Below are 25,105 nucleotides of genomic sequence, written 5' to 3'. Positions count from 1 at the left end.
GCAAACTCCGGAGGGGCTCCTACAGCCCAAGCACAATATCAAGCCATCTTGTGGAATCAAATCTAGGCCCTCGACCTCATATCAATCTCAGTATAATCACCCAGGCTCTTGGCCTCAATATCAATGTAATCAACCAGGCTCTCGGCCTCAATATCAATGTAATCAACCAGGCTCTCGTCCTCAATATCAATATAATACTGTTGTGGCGCACAGCCCGATCCATGCTCAGTCCAAAAATCATCATAAGCCCCTTGGGCATTTGTAAAACAGTAGTTCTCAGCCGGAAATATCATTTAGAAATATCATTTAAGTTTTCAAATCTTAGAAATATGACTGAGTTTGCAAAACAGTATTTAAAACCTTGGACTGAGGTCAAATGATATGCAAAATATGCGAAAACAGTGATATCAATCCCTGAAGGATTCAAATAATTGGCAAGAAGCCCAAATGTAACAATTAAATCCAAGTAAGGATGATTCTCAATTTAGTTCAAGTAGAAAACACGGTAAAAACATCTCTCGGGACGGACCAAGTCACAATACCCAACGGTGCTCTACCCTACGCCCGTTATCCGGCGTGCAAGTCACCTCAATATAACGTTACGATGTGAAATTCTGGGGTTTCAAAACCTCAGGACATCATTTACATCAATTACTCACCTCAAGATGGTCAAAGTCTAGCTCGCTATGCCCTTGCCTCTCAAATTACCCTCCTCGTGCGACAAATCTGCCCAAAATCACAACGAATATGTCGCATTATGCTAAAGAGACAATACCCAATCGAAAGCAATCGAAAAATATCAAAATTCACGAATTTGACAAAACCCGAGCCCCGGGCTCACGTCTCGAAAAATCAAAAAATTAACATCACTGGATTCCTTGTCTCGCCACGAGTCTATACATACCAAGAACTCCCAAATCCGAGTTCAAATGACCCATCAAATCCTAATTGTTTGGTTTCAAAATTCAAGCCCTAGTTCTTGATTTGTAGGCTTATATTTCATGAATCTCTAGGTGGAATTCACAATAAAAACGAGTTCTAAGTCCAAGAAACTTACCTCAAGTCGTTCCCCCTTGAATCCCTCTTTAATCTCCACCAAGAAGCTCTCAAAATGACAACCATGGAGGAAAAATGACCCAAAATCGCGGATGATTTGTTTTGTAAACTCAAATTTTTCGGAAGTACTGTTCACCCGCGCTGTTACTGTTCACGCGCTTGGTCACTGTTCACCTGAGCGGTTACTGTTCACGCGCGGTTACTGTTCACGCTGCTAAAAAATACAGCAGCAGCCAAAGAAATTGCAGCACTTTTCTTTTTACTAAAATGGGTCTAACTCCATCATACGAACTCGGAATTCGATGATTCTTGTTCCTATGAGTCACAAATAATGATACGAACATAGTCCTTCAATTGAAACTCAATTCAGAGCTTGTTTGCTCAGTGCGATATCCATTTCACTCGTTAAATAATTAACTCATGTTTCGTGTCAAAAACCCAATCGCGACTTGATGAAATTAGACCAAACTTTCCAGATCACTCCTACAATTCATTATTTAAATTCTGGAAATCTCGATATAAAATTTTGATCTCTAGAACTAAAAATGGACCTTTGGATCATTACATGCTTATGCTCAAACGGCAAAAATCTTCCAAAAACTCTTCTAAAACTTATCCGAGCCTCATGGGACCCCGACCAAACATGCCAACATAATTCATAACATTATTCAAACCTCTTCCAATCATCAAAATACCTCAAACAACATCAAATTACCCAAAACTCATCGAATTCAAGCCTAATTTTCTAAAAACTTCCGAAATACACTTTCGATCAAAAACCCGACCAAACCACGTCCGAATGACCTGAAATTTTGCACACATATCCCAAATCACCTAATGAAGCTATAGCAACTCTCGGAATTCCATTCCGACTCTCGGATCAAAATCTCACCTATCAACCAAAATTCGCCAAAATACTAACTTCGTCAATTCAAGCCTAATTCTACATCGAACCTCCAAAATTACTTTCGATCACACTCCTAAGTCACAAATCATCCCCCAAAGCTAACTGAATCATCGGGATTCAAATCCGAGCCCTCTAACACATAAGTCAACGTCCGGTTGACTTTTCCAAACAAACCTTCCTTAAAGAGACTAAGTGTCTCATTTCCTACTAAAACCAATCCAAATCAACTCGTTCACACCCAACACTGATAATGAAGCATAAAGAAATAGGAAATGGGGAAAATGGGACGGTAACTCAAGAGACGACGGGTCGGGTCGTCACAGTCTGGGTCCAGTCGTATGCAATTGGTCCCCATTAGAGACCACCTGGTGCAGATCCACCATACTATCACCAACGAGTTAGCGGAGGTGGATGTACAGCGATATACGAGGCTGTTGTTGCTCCTTCTATTTGGGGGGGTCTTATTCCCGAACACTTCGGGAAACCTAGTGAGCCTCCGTTTTCTGCATCATATTGCCCGGTTCGAGGATACAGCCATCTACAGTTGGGGTGGTGCTGTCATCTAATATTTGTACAGGAAGATGTGTCGGGCTTGCATCGGCACACAAAGAGACGTTGGTGGCTTTCTGTCGCTTCTACAGGTGACAACATATTCAATAATATGTCCATTTGTTACAATTCTACCTAGTTATAGTTAATCTTATACTTTACGTCAACTTTGTATGTTAGGTTTGGGTCTGGGAGCAATTTCTGCAGTTTCGTCCACCTCTACCATAGCTACCGGCTAATGTAGAAATTTCGCAACTCCCTCTAGCCTGTAGGTGGGTTATGCGTCGTACTCTTGCATGAGAGTATGATGCCCATCATAATCTCCCCCTCTGCAGGGATGTGTTGGATCTGCTGGAGGACGCACAGGTGAATATCTAACTAAACTTACCTGTTATAGATTAACTTAGTGTTGCGCATACTAACGGTTTGTGTTCTTATTTGATAGTTCATTGGGACGTCGTACAGTGATAAGGTGATAGGTACCCTGCCAGCGTATTGCACGTTCGGCCGACATAGTTGGAGGGATTCTGTCTCGCTCATATGCCTCGATATTGTCGAGCATCATGCCTCCGAGCGGGTATTTCGCTAGTTTGGCCTGCCGCAGCCTATACCGACTCCGCCTGCATGGCATGTTTTACATTATGAGAGGGATGATCGGTCCAGGGCGGACGACACATTTATGGCATGGCTTAACGAGCAGTTGGGTACTTGGGACAGGCGAGGGGACTTGACCCCACCTCCGCAGCACTTTCCTATTCAACGTTATATGGCATGGTACCGCACTATTTCCCGACTTTTTATCGGGAACCCAGTTCATCAGGCACACGGTCGGTACGTCCCATACGCCGGGAGACACGAGGCCCTGGTATGTTTTCTATTATTATTAATTATATACCTGTAATTTAGTGCCAAATATGTAGTTTATATTTTTTACGTTGTGCAGGCGATTGGATTGCATACCGTCTATCATATGGGACAGCAGATGCAGAGTCATGTCCACGATCCTGTGGCCATGCAGGAGTATAGTCATCGATTCATGGATGTGGCTGCCCAGACACTACAGCGAGCCCGATCGGATCAGCGTTTGGCACACGAGGCTGATTATATAGACCCAGCGCAGTACCATCGAGGTCGTGGTATACCAAGAGCTGGTGGTGTCCAACGAGCTGGTGGTGCCCGAAGATCTGGTGGTACCGGACAACGTGGTTGTGGGAGGAGAGGAGGTGGTTCCCAGCAAGGGGGCGTTGAGGCTCCTGCTAATGATGTTGCTACTGATATGGCAGGTGGCATGCATGAGACGGACATGTCGTCTTAAAGCCTTGGAATTTATCGCACTCCAGTGCCATGGAAAGTGACCCATCGGGTCAATTATTGATCACGGGCTCGGATATTCAAGGAGTGGATTGGGGTAGATACTTCCCAGGCCCGTCTACCACTGTTGAGGATCGACTGACCCGAGATTTTTATAGTGGGCGCCGACTGAGTTATGGCTCCACATCACATGCGCAGGTATGAGTTTATTAGTATTGAATTTGAATTTGTTTTAACTGTAACTTATTTATTTTCTTTAACTTTATTAATTTCCTTTTTAAGGCTTCATGCGATGCTGCGACAGATGACTACATTCAGGATCTAGACACGATGATGGTAAGACAATATAAATTGTTGTGAATTGTTATGTAGTTTTCTATACTAAGTTTCATATTATTATGTAGCCTTCTACTGGAGCTGACAGCACCACCGATACATGTCATCCTGTGCCGCATCCGGCTATAAGGAGATGACTTGATGATGATGATCCTGATAGCGTACCCGGGCGGGAGGGGATGCGCCTCAGGCCAGCGGCTGCTTTGAGACACACCGGATGCGGGACACCTTTACATGGTGTTCCTTTTTTTTATTTGGTGTAAACAATATTTTTGTATACATTAACAACAATATTTAATCGAATATGTCCATTACTTTTTTTAGTTCTCCATTCGTTTGATAGTTTCATAAAATAAAATTTTGAACAATACAAGTACGTAAACTTAACTTCCACTTCAATTAAAATAAATTTAGTACAACACAAACACTTAAACTTAACTTCCACTTCAATTAAAATAAAATTAAGTAAAACAAACAAGGAAAACATTACTACAGCACAAACACAAGCACAAACACAAACATAGCAGGCCAACATAATAAAAATACATGAAATATGAAAAATACACTAAACACATACATGCCAATGTTTAGCCCTGGTTGTCATTTATTCTTCGCTCCAACCACTTAAATCGTTCTTCGAGTTGTTCTTTTTCTTCTTCTACCTCTTTCAGTTTCGCCTTTACCTCCGCAAGTTCCCGTTTATATTTTTTTTTACGTTCCTTTTGTGCTTCACAATTCCATTGTGTTTTCCATTTTTCTTCTCCCACCTCTTTCAGTTTCGCCCTCAAGTCTGCAATAATTCTATTGCTTTCTTTTTCATGTTCCCGTTGTCTTAAACACATATTATGAAGAAACTGCAGTTGTTCTCTGTAACATTCCTGATAACATGGTTCATCAACTCATTCCTCAAAATCACAAATAGGTTCGCCGGGAACCTTATAAAACTGGTTTATACAATGACAGTAGCGGCGTCCAACTTCACCACCGTCCCAGCAATTTTCAATCAAGCATGCTTTTCCACAGTTGCACTTTGGTGGACGAAGAGGTTGAGTCATTTGTGAAATATTTGCTTTTAGTAAAAAAAACCTTACTTTTAATGAAATATTTGCTTTTAGTAAATTTTGAGCTTACAAAATAACTACAATGAGCCCGTTATTTATAGGCGAGACAACACACACATAACGTACTATCTAATGGCGCTATATTTTGCGTGTTAAATATCATGATGTTGACAAGACAACTTTATATTAGCTGGTCAGCTTTTTCAGTTTGACAAGACAACAAACACATAACGTACTATCTAATGGCGCTATATTTTGCGTGTTAAATATCATGATGTCGACAAGACAACACACGCATAATAAATATACAGATAATTTTATTAAATTATTATTTAAATAAGTAAAATGGGAAAGTACAAATCATAATTAACAAGCATAATTTTACTTCATAAATCTTGCAACATAGACATAACAACTAATTATTACAACATCAACTCATGGGTAGTTAGGTACACTAGAAGAACACCCACCCCGAGCTTGATTACTGTTGCCACCCAAAGGACATTTTCTACGGTCGTGTCCTGTTTGCGAGCATATACCACATTTGCGCGCATAAACGGTATCACTAACATCCATTTGGTTCCGTATACGCGTTCTCTTCTGCACCTGTCTTTTACGCAAATAGGACTTGTTACACACCATTTTAAATAGTTTCGGAGGCCAATAATGCTCAGCACCCACTGGCTGCAACTGACCACTATATGTGTTTAGGTACTTGGAAACACTATATTATTGATCAACATAGTTGGTCTCCGCATAACCAACACATTGAAAACACTTGATGGAATGTGAGCAAGGCATGTGGTAGATGGACCATTTCCCATAGGAGCATAACCTTACAGATTCATTTACAGTATATACATTATTACCCCGATTATTATGGATAGCGGTGCGAACTTCAAAAACACCTCTTTCGTTATCATACTGCAAAAATGAATGTCAATGTGCTCGCCGTCTGTATTTCTCAAATCTCTTCATAGGCACTGGAATAAATTCAACACCCCTCTCCATCAATTCTGTTGCAGCTGCAGACCGTTCAATAAACCTCTCTGCCATCTGCTTGAACGACATCCGCACCATGGCTGTGACGGGCAATCCTCTTGTCGACTTCAATAACCCGTTGAAGAACTCTGACACATTTGTAGTAAGAATTCTCCATCGCCTGCCACCATCCACATGCAACGTCCACTTTTCAGGGTAATGTCACATTAACCAACGATAGGCTGCCTCGTCTTCTTGTCTAATAGGATCCATATACATCCGGAATTTATGTTGTTGGTGGTCTGTTGCTGCCATCCACATCAAATCATATAGATCTTTGTTGGGATGTGCCTTCTGGAAATTGGCCTTCGAGTGCCTTACACAGTAACGGTGGTATGCATAAGGTTCTTGCCATGCAGGCAAGTTCTCCACGGAACTTAATATACCACCGTGCCGATCAGATATTAGACAAATACCTGAATGCTGTTTGACAACGTGCTCTTTCAGGTGGTTCAAAAACAGCGTCCACGTCTCTGTGCTTTCATTGGCACAAACAGCAAAAGCTAGATGAAATATTTGTCCATTAGCATCCACTGTCGTAGCTATAAATAGCTTGATATCATACTTTCCATAGACATGAGTTCCGTCTATGGATATCACAGGCCGGCAATGCGAAAAACCATCAATTGTTGGCTTAAATGCCCAGAACACATAATTGAATATATATTCTGGTTTACCTGAAATTCGCTCAAACTTCCATTCAACAACCGTCCCGGGGTTAAACTGCTGCAGTGCAGCCATGTACCTAGGCAAATCTGCAAATGACTTATCCCAGTTACCATAGACTATTTCAAACGCTCTTTTGCGCCCGAGATATGCCTTTTTTTTAGTAATTGTATGTCCATGTTCCTGGTGGACTGCTGTAATGCACTCTTTGATTTTATACCTTATGGACGCTTCAAGGTGCGGAATAAGTACAAGAGAAATCAAGTCAATATCCAAGTTGAAGTGATTCCCGTTGAATGTGTCCATTTCGCATGTGTGGGTAGGAATGTATTTACCCACTTTCCACATACCTGTCTTCTTCTTGGTCGCATGCAACATCCAATTACATGGCCAAAACCACCTGCGGCAAACAGCCTTGTATACCATCGGACTTGACTCACATACCTGCATCTCACGACACTCTTTTATGTTGTGTATTTTACAAGCCCTGCTTAAGCACGGTTTATCAGGAAAAAGCATCCCCTTTGCAAGCACCGTTGGTCTAGACTCATCTCACATTACTCTCCGAATTTTATCAAAATCCCTTGTAAGAGCTTCCACATCCGGCACGGTTGGCAAGTTATCAATGTAAGGAATCTCCCTTGAATGAAACGGCACTTTGGACTCGTACAGTCTTCATCTAGGGGGGTCTCTCTTCTAATCAGGTCCTTCCTCCTCATCCTGCTCATCACCATCCTCACGAGGAAAGGGTGTCTCGTCTCCGTATTCATCGGCATTGTTATCGTAATCACTGTTTTGTTCCTCACTCTGTGCATCTGTGCCAGATCCCGATGTAATACGTCGTTTTCGGTCAATTGAGTGAGTACGGGTGGTTCAACTTGCTTGTTTTCACTGCACAACCAACAAAAATATAAGCTACTGAATTAATAAATGCTTTCCATATGGCTATATCACTTCACTTACAAGTCGTAATGTGATGAAATTCCATGATGGACGTTTTCAATTAGGTGATGACTACCGGATGGGCCACTTATAAAATTCATATTCGGTCGGTACCCCCTATTAAATATATGAGTGTTAATACAAATTCAATACGCCAAAAATATACATAATTAACACAAATGAAAATTGAAGTTTACCACTCGTCTTGTGAATTATGGAAAGCAGGGTATAAATTATTTTCTCGCTGCTCATTCGCCAGCGGTGATAAGTTTAAATCAAGGAAAACTCTTTCATCTGGAACCTGTCCGGCAAAAACTGCTCCAGAATAACCACCCGATGACTGGGTCTCTACTACGCACAACTTCATTTTTTGGAACGTCTTCGACCTTCACGTACATCTCCAACATTGTGATTACAAGAAATTCCCGGCATTCGTCCGGAGTCCTCAGAAAATCACTCAAAGTTTCATCATCATCGATGTTAAACTCCGAGTAAAAAGCAACCCCTTGCGGAGTGACGGAATACGGATATCTTCCGGTTACTTTAAGTATCACTGAACGTTTCCTCACACTCATTTTTTTTGCATAACAACGATATCAATTTATCGTACTCCATTGTAAGTGGTAATTTAACATGACCCTGTGGAGATAAACTGTACCCCACGGAGTTATTCTCCATCACAACCTCACCCCCCTCCAATATAATGAAATTCTTATTCTACGCTCTTCAGACATAATGAAAAAATGCTGGAGAATTTAACAACAATAAACGTTTCAACAAGAGTATGGAAATGGATAGCCGGGAAATTTCTACGCTATACACCTTTTGAATGAATTTCTATACAATCCTAACCTCTTTATATAGGAAATGGTTAGTCGGAATTTTTTTTATATATATATAACGCCCAAATAGTGGGTACTATATGCTTTTGAATTATTGAAGTCAGGAATTATTGTTGGGGCCACGAAAAAGGTATATAACGCCCAAATACTGGACACTATACATAAAGTTTTATGTATAACGCCGAATTTTTGGGCGCTATAGTGTCAGCTTTTTCTATATAGTGCCAAAATACTTAGCGTTATACATTAACGGCACAGTTAAGGTTAATGTATAGCGCCAAGTATTTTGGCACTATATATAAAAATGTCATCTTTTTTCACCTATTTATGTATTTTGAGTCCAAAAGAACCACAATTGGGTTCCGGACTCATAGGTATCTGAATTGGGGGGGGGGGTAGGGTCACATCTAATATTGGAAAATTCTAGTTGTCAATGAGGCCTTTCTAGCCCCATTAATTATTGAGGATTGCCATAAGTTCTAGTATGTTATGCCAATCTTTTGAAGATTACCATGCAATTAGGGAGGATTTGCAACCGTACTTTATATTTGTGTCACATTTTAACTTGTATCATATTTTTAAAAACTACTGATTTGGTAGCTAGTTGACAAAAAAATCGTAATAATATGACACTTACACCCCTGATAAATCACGTGATCTACCTCATTCATGAAAAAAGATCCCTTCCTATCCTCGCAACAACTTTATCAAAAAACCAGAAACTTCATGCTAATGTAGCATGAAGTTGTTTCATGTTGAAGCTAAAACTTCATGCTAATATAGCATGAAGTTATTTAACATTGAAGCTAAAACTTCATGTTAATGCATGCTGAAGTTATTTATCCTGCAGTCTACAGTTTTGTCATGAGTGCTGAAATTATTTAATTCATTTGCTAAAACTTCAGTTTAAATATGCTGAAGTTATTTAGTTCATTTGCGAAAACTTCAGACTAAACATGCTTAAGTTTTTGTCTTGCAGTATGTAATTTTCTAATGAGTTTTTGCTAGCATGCTGAAGTTATTTAGTTCATTTGTTAAAACTTCAGACTAAACATGTTTAAGTTATTTAGTTCATTTGCGAAAACTTCAGACTAAACATGTTTATGTTTTTGTCTTGCAATATGTAATTTTCTAATGAGTTTTTGCTAATGCATGCTGAAGTTATTTAGTTCATTTGTTAAAGCTTCAGACTAAACATGCTTAAGTTATTTAGTTCATTATGCTTAAGTTATTTAGTTCATTTGCTACAACTTCAGATTAAACATGCTTAAATTATTTAGTTCATTTGCTACAACTTCAAACTAAACATGAGTTATTTAGTTCATTTGCTAAAATTTCATGCCAAAACATGCTGAAGTTTTGTCCTGCAGTCTATAGTTTTATCAGTAGTCCTGAAGGGCAAAATCATCTTTTTAAAACGCTTTTAACAAACAAAAAAAAATGGGTACGGCTGCAAACGAAAAAATAAAACGAGTATAAATTAAAATAGGGCGACCAAATAGGGTGTCCATGCAATTTTTACTACAATTAGGCAGTAGTAGAATACTTTATTAAAAATTAAGTCTGTTAGGTCAAGCTTCAAAAATTAATTTATTTTAAAAAATATTTTTCTTAAAAATGCTGCAAAAAAATACTTTTAGTGAGAAATAATTTGTGTTTGAACAATTAATTTGTAAGAGTAAGTCTTGATCAACAATTAGTGTTTAGTCAAACTTTTAAAAAAGGTATTTTTTTTGTTTCTCATCTGGTGTCCGGTACCTATATTGGAGCCCGATTATATCCGGATTCGCGCTGGGTAGGGCCTCATTAAAGGGGAAGCGCTCCCTACCAAAGATTTGTCCCATACCCAGGGCTCGAACCCGAGACCTCTGGTTAAGGGAGGAGCAGTCCAATCCGCTGCACCACATCCTTTGGCTGTTAAGTGTATTTTTCTCGAAAGTATTCTTTTAAAAAGTATTTTTTTCTACTTCTAAATTGATTTTGCTTCTATTCAAAAGTTTTTCTTTTTTTCTTTTAAAAACTTGACAAACAAACGGCTTGGCCAAACCAGCTATTTGTAATTCCCACAATGTCCTCCCAACTAAGAAGACCGACAAAAAAAACTGTAGTTTTCTCACTAGCTTTTCATCTTTGACAATAAAAAACGTTTGACCAAACAAACGGCTTGGCCAAACCAGCTATTTGTAATTCCCACAATGTCCTCCCAACTAAGAAGACCGACAAAAAAAACTGTAGTTTTCTCACTAGCTTTTGCATCTTGTCGGATCCCATGTAGCCAGATTATGTCAATGAATCCCTATAGTTTGGCAACTTTGTGAGAAATTACCTAACATGTCTCAGAAATTAAACACATATACACTGATTCAGTATCATAATTCAGAAAACAGAAGAAAATGTTTCTGAAGCAAAATCTATTAAAGGTTCTTACATCATGTCACAAGGTATATGTAATACTAACAGCCTTGTACCATAACCATACATAATTCTCACGAGAGTGACAAAAAGTAATTGCTAAAAAAGAATATAAGAATGAAATAACAGCTGATTATCACAATGGGGCCTACACTTCAAGATTTGCTGAAACTGGTAGCAATGGGGATGATAACTACAAGGATGAGAATTAGGAGAATTATAATGGCAATGCACATCCATTTTCTGCTGCTCTTCTGGTAGTCTTTTGCAGTCTTGAGATTCTTAGTTCCATCATTAACATACTGTGCTGCATTCATCACATGGTGCTCAATGTCATCCATTTTCTCTCCTTGTATCTCTACCATCACTGCCATGTCCAAGAATATCTGGTGCAGCTCCAGCAAGCTCTTTTCTATCTCCTTGGCCGCGTCGTGGCGGTCCTGTATCTCTACCACTGTTTCCAATACCTTCCCCCTCCCATGCTCCTGCAACCCACCCACCAAAGTTTGTTAGTCAATAATTCTTTATGACAATAATAACAACTATGCTTCAAAAGTTCAGTTTAGTTTGGTTGGCTATAAGAATCTTCCTTATCAATTAGGTCTAGAAACAGAGAGAAATTAGGCAAAAGGCATATATTTTTGGCATTATTTTGGGTATACCTGAATTGCTCTAGAAAGAAATTCTTCACCACCTTGACCATTGCCACTAGAAATGATCTTTTCAATGACTTCTTCATCTGGGTGCTCACCAGTCACAGTAAAATATCTTCTCCCAACAGTTTCTTTATACTCAGTCATCATCCTCTGCCTTAGCCCCTGAAAATCAATCATTAGCTCCTTAAGCTTTTTCCTAAGCCCATTTGTAACAGCAGACCGTGTCCTATCAACCGGTGTACCTTCTTTACACCCAGAAAGCCGCCGGTTTATTGCATTAGACCGGTCCATTTCTTCTAGCTGAGACCTAATAGCTCTAGCCTTCTTTAACACAACTAGAATATCAGAGTTTATGCGATTTCGCATAGATTTCAAAGCTTCGGGTTTGTGCAGTGACTTGCTTTCTTCGTTGGTGTCTTGTAAACGGCGAAGGATATCTTTGATTGAATTCATTTCTAGTTTTACCTTCTCTGCTTCTTCTAGAAAAGCATTGAGATTTTGGTCAATTTGGGTCATACCCATTTCCAAATCTGGACCAGCTTCAACATCTTTCATCGCTGCTTTCTTCAAATCAACGTAGCTTGTGAAAGATTTGGTCATAAGGTCATTCATTTTGAATGATTTGAAAGAAAGGAGTGTGAATTCAAAATGGAAGAATTTGAGAATGATATGAAAAGAAAGCAGAATTTGCAGTGAGACACAATGCCAATGGACAAATCTATAAGCTATAAAGGGGAGGATTGCAGCAGGGGAATTAAGGAGAGATAGCCGTTGGAGGAAAATCTTTTGTGTAACGGCTATATTTGGTTTTTGAATAAAATAAGGTTTTCTTAGATCTGATATTTCGTGTCATCAAAAGTTGTCGTCCACGTGTTAGTTTTCACAGTTTAGCTGTGCCGATACTCCGGTTTAACAACGTAACTTTTCCTGAAAATTGGAATCTCAACTAATCCCTCGTTACCAAAATAAGTGACCCTTCATTTATGCCATCAAGAACGAATTAATTTTATTTTTTCAATATTTGGCCTTATTTATATATTTTAATGTGTCAAGGTAACAATTAATTAAGGTTAATTTAGTGAATACATTTTTTTTTCTCTAAGAATTCGTATTTTCTAAATGGGTGTGCCAAAGATAAAATGGTCACTTATTATGGACCGAAGGAAGTAATTGGTAGTTTAATTATACCCGTTTGACTTACTTTAGAAATTTGACTTCAGATAATGAATCCTAATATGAAAAGTAAATTGTATGAAAATGTTTGTTTTTTTAATTACAAAAAAACAAATGTTTGTTGAAAGTCATTTTACTATGTGTCGCACCCCTTTTTCCATTTCTTAGTGGATTTTAAAAAAGAAAAGTGGGAAGCGGGTTTCAAAATGAATGCAACAGAAATATTGAATTCAAAAAGGATTTTATTTTTTGGAGTCGACACCTAACATTATTTTTTCAATAAGGAGGACGAGAATGTAGGTTAATTTCACACATAGTCATTGAATTTTATCTATTATATAGTAAAGTTAGAAAATTACTTTTTGTATTATTAAGGTTATAGAACTACTATATGTTACTTTGTTCAAAGATATGACTCATCGAAAATCAAATTCTAGCATTAGAATGTGCTTTCTCCACATTTTATCCGTGTCACACTCCAAAAAATTGATTTTTTTGATATAGATATAAAAAGGAAAAAAAATATCTTGATATTAAAATTACAAAAAGGTAAGAGGCTAATAATTTTGGGGTAAGATAGACATATAGTTAAACAAGGGAAGAATGCTTATATAGTTGGAGGGAGAATTCCTTTTTTTTTTTAAACGCAAAGTTGGAGGTAAAAAAATAAGTAAATATTGTGTGGGGTAGCCACTTTTTAAAGTGATATTTATTTTTTATCCAGCATTTTTCAATGCTTAGCAATAGTAGCCACTAGTCTATTAAAATTAATATGAAAAGACTGTGTTACCCTTTCTTCTATCTCTTTCATATTAGGGAGAAGAACTGTGCCGCCGTCTCTGAGACGGCGACTGCCGTGGCTAACCGTTCACTTCCTCCACCCAAAGCTCAACGGTTCACTGACTCTATCACCAACACCCACAGTGCATCTTAGCATCCACACGACAATGGGTTACGTAATTGCACGAATTGACAAATTACACAAACGAACGAAATGCTAAAATACGCCACTTCTGCTCTCCTCATGTCATTTTCACCTCACAGTAAAATGTATGTATGTATACAATATTTGTAGAGAGAGAAACGCTAAATTTCATACTGTTCAGTCAATTTCAGTGTACATGTACATTTGTGGAGTAGAAATGCTAAAATACGCACATTTCAACTGCAACCTATACATACACCAAATCTGTATCTATACATTGACCTACAGATACAAGTGTATACCTCTACATTTGGATCCTAAACTTACAGTTACAAGTTCAAAAGTTAAGGACACTTGGTTCTTAACGTCGAGTTCCAAAGTTCAAAAGTTAAGGACACTTGGTCTTGAACTTAGAATTACAAGTTCAAAGGTTAAGGACACTTGGTCCTGAACTTAGACTAACAAGCTCAAAAGTTAAGGACAATCGGTCCTGAACTTAGACTTACAAGTTCAAAAGTTAAGGACAAGTAGTTCTTAACTTAGAGTTACAAGCACAGAAATTAAGGACAGGTGATCCTGAACTTCGAGTTCCAAGTTCAAAAGTTAAGGACATGTAGTTCTGAAGTCCTGAACTTAGAGTTGTAAGTTCAAAAGTTAAGGACATGTAGTCCTGACGTCCTGAACTTAGAGTTGCAAGTTAAAAAGTTAAGGGCACTTGGTCCTGAACTTTATGTGTAGAAGGGTGTTTTTATCCGGGCAGGTAAAGTTTATTAAAGCAGTGGCTAAAAACTAAAGACATTTTAAATAGTGGCTTAAAAGTAAATACATGTGTTATTAGTGGTTAACCGTGCACTTCCCCCAAAAAATAACTCACCCTAAAATGCTAAATCGGGGCATTTGCATCTATACCCGCTTTTTGTGTCACGTTTTAACTTGTGCCCGCTTTGCAAAAAAAAATTGCAAGCGTACCTGCTTTTTTGTATAACTTCAACATACGGGGCTGAAGTAGCAAAGGCAATCACGCAAAACTTCAGCATTCTAGTAGCCGGGCCTGAAGTTCAGCTCTAGAGCTGAAGTTTTTTGTTTTTTAACTGGCGAACTTCAGCTCTAGAGCTAAAGTTTTTGTTTTGTAACTGGCGAACTTCAGCTCTAGAGCTGAAGTTTTTTTTTTGTAACTGGCAAACTTCAGCTCTAGAGCTGAAGTTTTTGTTTTGTAACTGGCGAACTTCAGTTCTAGAGCTGAAGCACCACAATTAGCAGTGATTTTTTATGAGAAATAGTGTACATCTTCTCAGCTCAACCACGAATAAACATACAAAAAAACTCCAAAATTTTACAGCTCATCCTATTGGTAGCTTAAACTTTTTCCTAAGACTAATTTACTGTAAATTTGGAGCAGAAGTACAACTGCCAAACTGTTCAATTAAAAAAAATTGACCTTATAACTAAAGCAGTGTTGCTTCTGGAGATAAATACCAGTTTGTTTTGTAACTTGAAGAAGAAAACGAAGGAGGAGAAGGAGGAGGAGAAAGGGGGCTGAAGTTATTTAAAAAGTGGGTACAAGTTAAAAGTTTTTAGAAAAATGGGTATAGGTTAAATGGGGGTGACCAAATAGGACGGCCGTGCAATTTCTACTGCTAAATCTTAGTATTAGTTTCAAATGTTAGTATTTCATGATACAAACATCTTAATAACGAATGTAACATCATTTGTAAATTTCTATATCAAATTTTTCCTATAAATACTTGTAAGGGTCACATATTCTAGGACATACAAAATAAAGATGTTACATTTTCGATAATCAATGTGAGAATGACATTAAAAATATTTCCAAACTTACAGTATCATGTTTCCTCATGTAGTACAACATTTACCTGTCATAGGGTCTCCCATTACTGAGAGATTTGGAGGTAGACCAAAATTTGCCTAATAATGCTCTAGATTTGTATTATATATGCAGAGCCTCTTGAGTGTGAGGGTTGCGTGCTGGAAGGCATTTCATTCAGGATAATTTCGATAACTTGATCACATTGCGTGCTGATGCTGGAGACATATCTAGGCTGCGTGCCTTTCTTAAAGGGATACCTAATGAGGAACAACGATCTATCTAGATCAGGAAAAAATTAATATGCCTTAAAATCAATCCATCTATTGAGGAGTTTGATGTGGTGCCTCAGCCTGAGGCTAATGAGATTGATCCTTAACTTTAGCAGGTTGAGGCTCTCTCGGGGAAGGTGCTCTCAAAGTCCACTCTTCAGCAGATAAAGATTAGTGCTTTGCGGGCACAAATTGTGCTCCGTCTTGATGCTGCTAGGGCGAATAAGGTGATGTAGCTACCTTTCATAGGGTCTCGCACTACTGAGATATTCTCCAAATTGCAGATAAAAATTTGCTTAATAATTCTCTAGATTTAAACTATATGCAGAGCCTCTCGAGTGTCAAGGTTACGTGCTGGGAAGGCATTTCATTCCGGATAACTTCAACGACTTGATCGCATTTTGTGCCGATGCTGGAGACATATCTAGGTTGCGTGTATTTATTAAAGTGATACCTAATGAGGAACAACGATCTATCTGGATCATTCAAATAATCCAGCTATTGAGGAGTTTGATGTGGTGCCTTAGCCTGAGGCTAATGAGGTTGATCCTTACCTTCAGCCGGTTGAGGCTCTCTTGGGGAAAGTGCTCTCAAATTCCACTCTTCAGCAGATAAAGGTTAATGCTTTGCAGGTATAAATTGTTGTCCGTCTTGATGCTGCTATGTAATCACGCTCAACTATGCCTTATAAAAAGGACAAAGCGGTCATTGTAAATATGATCTGGTTTACAAGTCCGAAGTCGAATCCCACAGAGAACTAAAGCTTAGCTACAGTTGTTCACTATCACCAAGAATACAAGCTTGAACAATTCCTAACTTATAAATTTTAAGATTCTTGTGTTTAACTAACTAACTAACAAAATAAAATAATAAATTAACACTAAAGATACTACAGGTTGGAAAAAAGATTAAGGAGGTATACACTTATGATTTTCCCAATTGTCGGAATCCTTCCCGCTATATCTTCTATAATTTTGCCTCAGTATTCTCTATCGATCATGAGCTCTCTGCATGTTGTAATTCTCTCCTGAGTAATTACGACAAGTTACTAGACATACTCTCTTGAGTTACGCTAGCTGGCTTTAATTACATCTCACTTAGATCGCACCCAAGGTTTCGTTATCCCTAATCCTACCTTTTAATCCTTGGTTATTGATTCCTCACATACGTCGGGAGTAATGTTGTTCAACAACTACCTAAATATGCACTCTCTCCCGAGTAATACATACTAAATAGGCACAGCTAATTGAGGGTCCTTCAATGAACCACAAGAATAATATAGTTGAACAAATAGAGAAAATACTACGGCTCAATTATATAAAAACATAACGAGAATTTATCCTACAAAAGGTTCCATCAAAACCCTAGATAACAAATTAGCTATTCATAATAGTATGTAAAACTACAATACTAAAAGTCATAACCAACAATGAAAAATAGGAAAATGAAGGAAAAACTCATAGAAGAATTTCCCGGCTTGCTCCTTTTGTGTCTCTGCCTCCTTAGGTCGAATCTATGTCAAAAGTATATCTCATCCCTTAGGTCTAAATTATGTCAAAAGTAAGTCCAAGGTCCTCAAAACACCATTTTCCATGTATATATACCAAGTAGGGTTGGGTCTAAACAATTACACCTTCTCCTACACGAAAAAGGACACATTTTTCGGACAGAACGTGCGCGGCCGCGCTTGGAACGCGCTCAGACCGTGCATATCCACTTTGACTCTGCCTGACAAGCGCGGCCGCGCTATTGACGCGCACTTGTTACCCTTTTCCGTTTGGAATTTGAAATAATGTAAAACATGAAAGATGTAGCCTTTAAGTTAACTTTCTAACCATATATTGTGGAGCCCAAATGGAATTTTTAGCAAAACGTTATGTGCATTTTACTAGACAGTGCGCAATATGCCTACTCGATTCTTTGTTTGTTCTAACTATCATCTTTTGACCTCCGAACATGATCTCGGCTTAATTCCTTGAGCTTCTAGTTTGACTTCAAATCTCCAAATCACTTGAATTCATTCCATAATATCTACATAGCTCGGAATTACTCCTACAAGGCATAAAACACACAGTTAGTGCAAGACACTAGCAATTAAAGTTCAAACTCAATTAAAGTGCAGTAAATTTGAGTGTAATAAGCAACTAAAATACGTAATTATAGCCGATCATCAACACCCCACACTTAAACCATTGCTCCTCCTCGAGCAATCAAACTACACTTTATATAGACACGATATTTTTTAAACAATTCTCTTAACTCATCACATCAAGAATATTTAAAATAGACTAAGCACAAAAGCGTAACATCTTCTCCTCAAGATTTGACTCACAAGTAGCACGCATTATTCATAACTCACCCACTTACTCTAGCATAGAGATCACTGACACTACCTTTCCTTCATAAATCAAGTGCCCTTACACAACAAAAGAGAGTAGTTCCACACAATAAAATTTAAGAGCACTTAGGAACTCAAGATAGAAAGAATTCGCTCACTCTCAGAAATAACATTCATATGTCACAAAAGATGCACCATAGGCTTGCCCGTAGTGTATTACTCTACTAATCGAGCTCATTCAGTTTAGGATCAAGTAGGACTTTATTTGGTTGTAATGTAGGCTGCGGGACGGGTAGGATACATTTAGATATAAGAGTGATTATACCTCCCCAAGCACTTTAATACATACACTTTAACATTCAAATCTCATACTTATGTCAAACCAAACTCCACCTTCACATCAATGTATTAACCCCCAAATTATTTAAGCACATTACATCAAGAGTCACCACTATCAAAGAATATTTTTTTACAGCAATACAAATATTTGTTTTTCTTTCTTTTCTTTTTCAATTCAAGTGGCTCTTGCTTTTTCAAATCAGTGACCTTTCTTCTTATTTCATTAGCTTCACTCAAAAGCCAAACCAACCACCCCACACTTTAATTTTTACAAAGTTCATAACAATTCAAGTGCTCACGAGAGGTGAAAAAGTTCAAATAGATGGTTAATTCAAACAAAGGGGTAAGGCTTGTAATGTGGTTGCCAAAGAAACAGGATTACAAGCTCAAAGGGGTTAACTATGATATATAACAATTAGGCGGGTTCATATTTGGCTCAACAAAAAAATGCCTATACCACTTTCAAGACTAAACAAAACTACTATTTCGCTTTGCAAACACACGGGGCAAGTTCTAGACATCAAATGCAATGCACAGAATATAACAAATCTCAAATGCACATGGCACATGACTCACTCAAGATTGGATCATCAAGACACTATAGTCAAAGCAGTTAAGCAAAGTTAAGAACATACAATTTAAGGTACTTATACTAGAGTCAAAAACTGAGCATAAGCGTCATAACTAAAGTACTCACTATTCTCAAAGCATAACAAAGTCAAGAGAGATATTGCTTCAATTCAAAACACAACACAATGGCTCATATTCCTAAAAAAAGACTAATTACACCCGGTTCAAATAAAACCCTTGGAAAAGAACTGCGGCACAAAGAAAAACCAAAGGGGAATCGCTACACTACCTAAAAAAAATCTTTTTTTAGACTTAAATCACTCAAGAAAATTATCTAATAGATCCATCGTCGGGAAAAGTCCAATCTCTTTTTTTTCGTTTTTCTAAAAAATAAAAAAAATATTCAATTGAACTAACACAACTAAAATAGCATAGAAAATCACCCAGACAATCTCCTCGCCCCACACTTAAAATTATGTATTGTCCCCAATGCACACCATAACTAATAAGAGGGTAAAAGAAACTCACTGGTAGGCCAAAGGCCGAAGCACTAGCATCTCATGGGGTACTCAGACTTCTCCCAGGCCTGGTCCTTCATGCGGGTACCTCACACTTAGTTCCAACCATCTGGTTTGTTGTTGCATCCTTCCAATAGCTTTGTTTTCCATGCTCCTAGAAAATCAAAAATCGACACTACAAAAATAATAAAAAAATAAATAAATAAATAAATAAAAGAAAGAAGTAAAGCTGGGTTGTCTCCCAACAAGCGCTTGATTTAATGTCGCGGCACGACGCGAATCACTTTCTGCCTCCATTTTGAACTTATGAATCGGACCCCAAGTTTTGATTCTGCTCTATGATCATGCTCCTGGGGTGGTGGAACGAATCTAACTGGCCCACTAAAATAGTGTAGTGTTCTGCACTTCTTGGCCTTTAGATAAGGTGTGTAATTCCGACTTTCTAGCAAGAAGAACTCCAAAATGTAAGCACCTTGTTCCTTATTCGTTTACTCTTCAAGTGGCTTGGATGACTCTATTTCTATATCATCATCCAAACACAATGTTGAAAAATGCTTGGAGTGAGGACCAATGCACTCAACCACATGAAGATTGGGACTATCTACATTCTTAACACTAATGATAATAGAGTCAACTAAATATGTATCCCTAATATACTTGGTTGACTCTAGTATCTCTTCTACGACATCGGCATCCTCAAATCTAGTGTGCTTGATTGTTGACGTTCTACTCTGGCCTTCTCTTCTAGCTCATCCTCGTATTTTTTTAAATCCTCCATTATAATGGTAATTTCTGCAGCCAATTCATGCTCATATTGGCTACTATCCACAATATCAACTTGTTGTACTTTACAAGGTTCAATTAATTTATTCGCTTAAGCCTCCAAGTTGTGAATAGTTGTCGCTTGCCTTTGTATCTGTCGTGGTCTCTTATCATATAGTTCCATGCAATACTTTAACATATCTTTGATCTCTTTTCGGTCATCATCCCCGGGTTATTTGTTCCTATTAATTTCACAAGAAAAAGAAGAACCATCAAAGTAAGGGGTTGGGGAAGATAAGGAACCATCAAAGTAAGGGGTTGGGGGAAGATAAGAACTATAAGCACAACCATGAAAGTGACCATCTAGACCACCACACATATCACACACATTCCACACATAAAATTGAGTTGGTGCACATAACTTGCTCTCGGGAATATTTTGATAATTTTGCCCTGTGTGGTTTCCTCTACAATATGCATAACGAGGATCAAACGTAGAATTACCAACATCAAAACTCTCATAATTACAAGATGTCATGCCTCTCATATCAAAAATAAATAAAAAAATTAAAAATAAATAAATAATCAGATACACGAAAACAAAAGTAACAATTCAAACTTGCAACCTAGAAATATGTACACCTACAGCTTCACTGTTAGTTCCCCGGAAACGGCGCCAAAATTTGATCACGCCCAACTATGCCTTATAAAAAGGACAAAGCCGTCATTGCAAATATAATCCGATTTACAAGTCCGGAGTTGAATCCCACAGAGAACTAAGGCTTAGCTACAGTTGTTCACTATCACCAAGAATACAAGCTTGAACAATTCCTAACTTATAAATATTAAGATTCTTGTTTTTAACTAACTAACAAAATAAAATAATAAATTAACACTAAAGATACCACAGGTTGGAAAAAAAGATTAAGAAGGTATACACTTATGATTTTCCCAATTGTCGGAATCCTTCCCGCTATGTCTTCTATAATTTCGCCTCAGTATTCTCTACCGATCATGAGCTCTCTGCATGTTGTAATTCTCTCCCGAGTAATTACGATAATTTACTAGACATACTCTCCCGAGTTATGCTGGCTGGCTTTAATTAAATCTCACTTAGATCGTACCCAAGGTTTCGTTATCCCTAATTCCACCTTTAAACCCTTGGTTATTGATTCCTCACATACGTCGGGAGTGATGTTGTTCAACAACTACCTAAATATGCACTCTCTCCTGAGTAATACATACTAAATAGGCACAGCTAATTGAGGGCCCTTCAATCAACCATAAAAATAATATAGTTGAACAAATAGAAAAAATACTACGCTCAATTATATAAAAACATAACGAGAATTTATCCTACAAAAGGTTCCATCAAAACCCTAGATAACAAATTAGCTATTCATAATAGTATGTAAAACTACAATACTAAAAGTCATAACCAACAATAAAAAATAGGAAGAGGAAGGAAAAACTCGTAGAAGAATTCTCCGCCTTGCTCCTATTGTGTCTCTGCCTCCTTAGGTCGAATCTGTGTCAAAAATTGGTCTCCTCCCCTCAAAATACCATTTTTTGATGTATATATACCAAGCAGGGTTGGACCCAAATAATTACACATTCTCCTACGTGAAAAAGGACACATTTTCTGGACAGGACGTACGCGGCCGCGCTTGGAACGCGCTCAGACCGCGCATATCCACTTTGATTCTGCCTGACGAGCGCGGTCTGAGCGCGGCCGCGCTATTGACGCACACTTTTTACCCTATTCTGTTTAGAATTTGAAAAACTGTAAAACATGAAAGTTGTAGCCATTTGATTTATCTTTCCAACAATATATTGTGGAGCCCAAATGGAATTTTGAGCAAAATATTATGTGCATTTTACTAGAAAGTGTGCAATATGCCTACTCGATTCTTCGTTTGTTCTAATTATCATCCATTGACCCCCGAACACGATCCCGGCTTAATTCCTTGAGCTTTTACTCAGACTTCAAAGCTCCAAATCACATGAATCATTTCATAACATCTACATAGCTCGGAATCACTCCTACAAGGCATAAAACACACAGTTAGTGCAAGACACTAGCGATTAAAGCTCAAACTCAATTTAAGTGTAATATGTGGCTAAAATACGTAATTATAGCCTATCATCACTAGGGCTACTATTAAAGCTCTTCATAATGAGGTGATGTGTCTAGATCGTTGCAAAATAATGTTGGATTTGGCAGAGGAGAAGGTTTCTCTTCGGCAACTCGAGATGTTTATAGATTTGGAGGAGGTTATTCAGTGGCAGGGTACTTCGGGAATGAAGATTCAAGAGGTTGATACTTGTCACATATCTTTTTTAGGAGAGTTTTTCTAATTAAAGAGACATTATTTGAATAAGGATCATTTCATTGTTTTAGGAGTCGCCACTTGGAATTAAGTATTTTTGGTGTTTCAAGTTACTTTTTATTTAAATCTTAATCAAGAAAAGTTTTGACTTCATTTTATGGTCTGCAAACACAGAAGCTCGGATAAGAAATTCTGTTGATTAAGGAGAAGATGTAAAGCACTCCCCCAATTTTATGGTTCTAGCATTATCGCTTAATTAACTTAAATTTGCCTTAAACTAGCTTTGGATATCTTGGTTTGTTAATTTTTATGTTTTGCCTATATCTACTTACTATTGCTTGATTATTAGAATATGGAGGAATATTTTGAACAAAGGCACAAGTACATGTCCCTGTCTGATTATGTGTCCAAATTATGTCATGAGTACGTATACATAATTATAAAAACTAATTTATTATATTTTTTAAGCTATTTAGTTAAGCTGCGTGAGTGTGTGCTTTGCCCTTTAAATTATTAGTCATAACAATATTACGCGGATATATACGTGTATTTGGTTTATTGAAACGCGCCTCAAAGTTTACTAACGTTTGTAATTCTTCCTTCTAATTTTGGATTAGTTTAAAGCTACAAATTATGGGTAGGGCGCGATCAAACATGCTACAAATCCAGAAATGCCGTGTTTAAAGTAATTCGGCCTAACATTTTCACGTTTTAGTTTTTAAACTAAGGAGAATGATTAATGAAGCTGGGGTAAGTTGTTAATAAAGACTAATTATTGAATAAAGGGAGTAAATTGAGGGGAGTGCGCGGTTAGCCACTAATAACACATGTAATTACTTTTAAACCACTGTTTAAAATGTCTTTAGTCTTTAGCCACTGCTTTAATAAATTTTAATTGCCCGGACGAAAATACCCTTCTGCTCATATCCTCAACTTTTGAACTTAACTTCAGGACTTCAGGACTACATATCCTTAACTTTTGAACTTGTAACTCTAAGTTCAGGACTTCAGGACTACATGTCCTTAACTTCAGCACTTCAGGACTATATGTCCTTAACTTGAGGACTTCAGGACTACATGTCCTTAACTTTTGAACTTAACTTCAGGACTTCAGGACTACATGTCCTTAACTTTTGAACTTGGAACTCTAAGTTCAGGACTTTTGAACTTAACTTCGGGACTTCAGGACTACATGTCCTTAACTTTTGAACTTAACTTCAGGACTTCAGGACTACATGTCCTTAACTTTTGAACTTGGAACTCTAAATTCAAGACTTCAGAACTACATGTGCTTAACTTTTGAACTTGTAATTCTAAGTTTAGGACTTCAGGACTATATGTCCTTAACTTTTTAACTTGGAACTAAAATCAAACAAAAATAGGGAAACTATCCCATAAAAATAAATAACATGGTTTAAACAGAGTTCGTTGTGACTTGCGGCCTACTCTGTTCTCTCACATTCTTCTACCCAAACAAAAGCCTAAAATAATACCAAATTTCATCTCATGGATTGGGTTCGTGGTGAAGCTGTTGGTCAAGGAAGTTTTGAAAAAGTTAGTTTTGCAATACCTACAAAGCAGAGTACTCAAATTCTTCCATTGATGGTAGTAATGTCATCTTGGGTTTCCCACTCTATTACTCTCAGCAACGAGAAGAAAAGCGTATTTTTGTTTGGGAAGGAATGGGTAACACTGTCTTTTCATATTAATTTTAATAGACTAGTGGCTACTTTTGCAATGCTGGATAAAAAGTAAATACCACTTTAAAAAGTGGCTACCCCACGCAATTTTTACATAAATTGACAACACAAATTATTGATAAACATATCAGGTTTAAAGGACTCGGACCAATTGTTTAAGATACTGGCATTGGGACACAGCATTAAGTCGAGGCGACAAGCCTACAGGCAGACCAAAAGAGTTGTTGGGCTCAAGCGATCAGAATGATCGCTAAAGCCCATTTGCCTTGCACCTTAAATATGGGGAGAAATTCAAAAATGGCCAGATTTACTAGTGGTCATTCAAAAATAGCCACAGTTTCAAAAGTAATCGAAATTTAGCCATTTTTCATGAAAAGATAAATCTGATAAAAACACTGTTTAAAATCCGGAAAAATACTCCAGCATAATATACTGGAGTTCCAGTCCAGTTTAATATACTGGAGTTCCAGTATAATATACCGGTCCAGCATAATATACTAGAGTTTGGAGCACCGGTGCTCCAGTCTCCAGTATATTATACTGGAGCCAGCAAAGTATACCGGTCCAACATAAT

General features: G+C 37.7%; 1 protein-coding gene across 1 annotated transcript; it reads right to left on the bottom strand.

The window, feature by feature from the left end:
* Positions 1–11,078: 11,078 nt before the first annotated feature.
* On the bottom strand, positions 11,079–12,493 carry LOC107805199 (syntaxin-related protein KNOLLE). Its single transcript, XM_016629192.2, has 2 exons — positions 11,786–12,493; positions 11,079–11,608 (listed from the first exon to the last, which is right to left on the bottom strand). Exons 1-2 carry the CDS (start codon positions 12,389–12,391, stop codon positions 11,279–11,281), a joined length of 936 nt encoding a protein of 311 aa, XP_016484678.1. The 5' UTR covers positions 12,392–12,493; the 3' UTR covers positions 11,079–11,278.
* Positions 12,494–25,105: the final 12,612 nt, after the last annotated feature.

The sequence above is a fragment of the Nicotiana tabacum genome, chromosome 8 (genome assembly GCF_000715075.1).
Source record: "Nicotiana tabacum cultivar K326 chromosome 8, ASM71507v2, whole genome shotgun sequence".
Classification (NCBI taxonomy): Eukaryota; Viridiplantae; Streptophyta; class Magnoliopsida; order Solanales; family Solanaceae; genus Nicotiana; species Nicotiana tabacum.
Note: the sequence above shows the minus strand (reverse complement) of the source record. Positions and strands in the feature narration are given on the sequence as shown.

Coding starts and splice junctions, on each gene's coding strand:
- LOC107805199 (XM_016629192.2), bottom strand. CDS start 12,391: ATGAATGACCTTATGACCAAATCTTTCACAAGCTACGTTGATTTGAAG. Junction 11,609..11,785: donor TTCTTTCTAGAGCAATTCAG/GTATACCCAAAA, acceptor GGTGGGTTGCAG/GAGCATGGGAGGGGGAAGGT.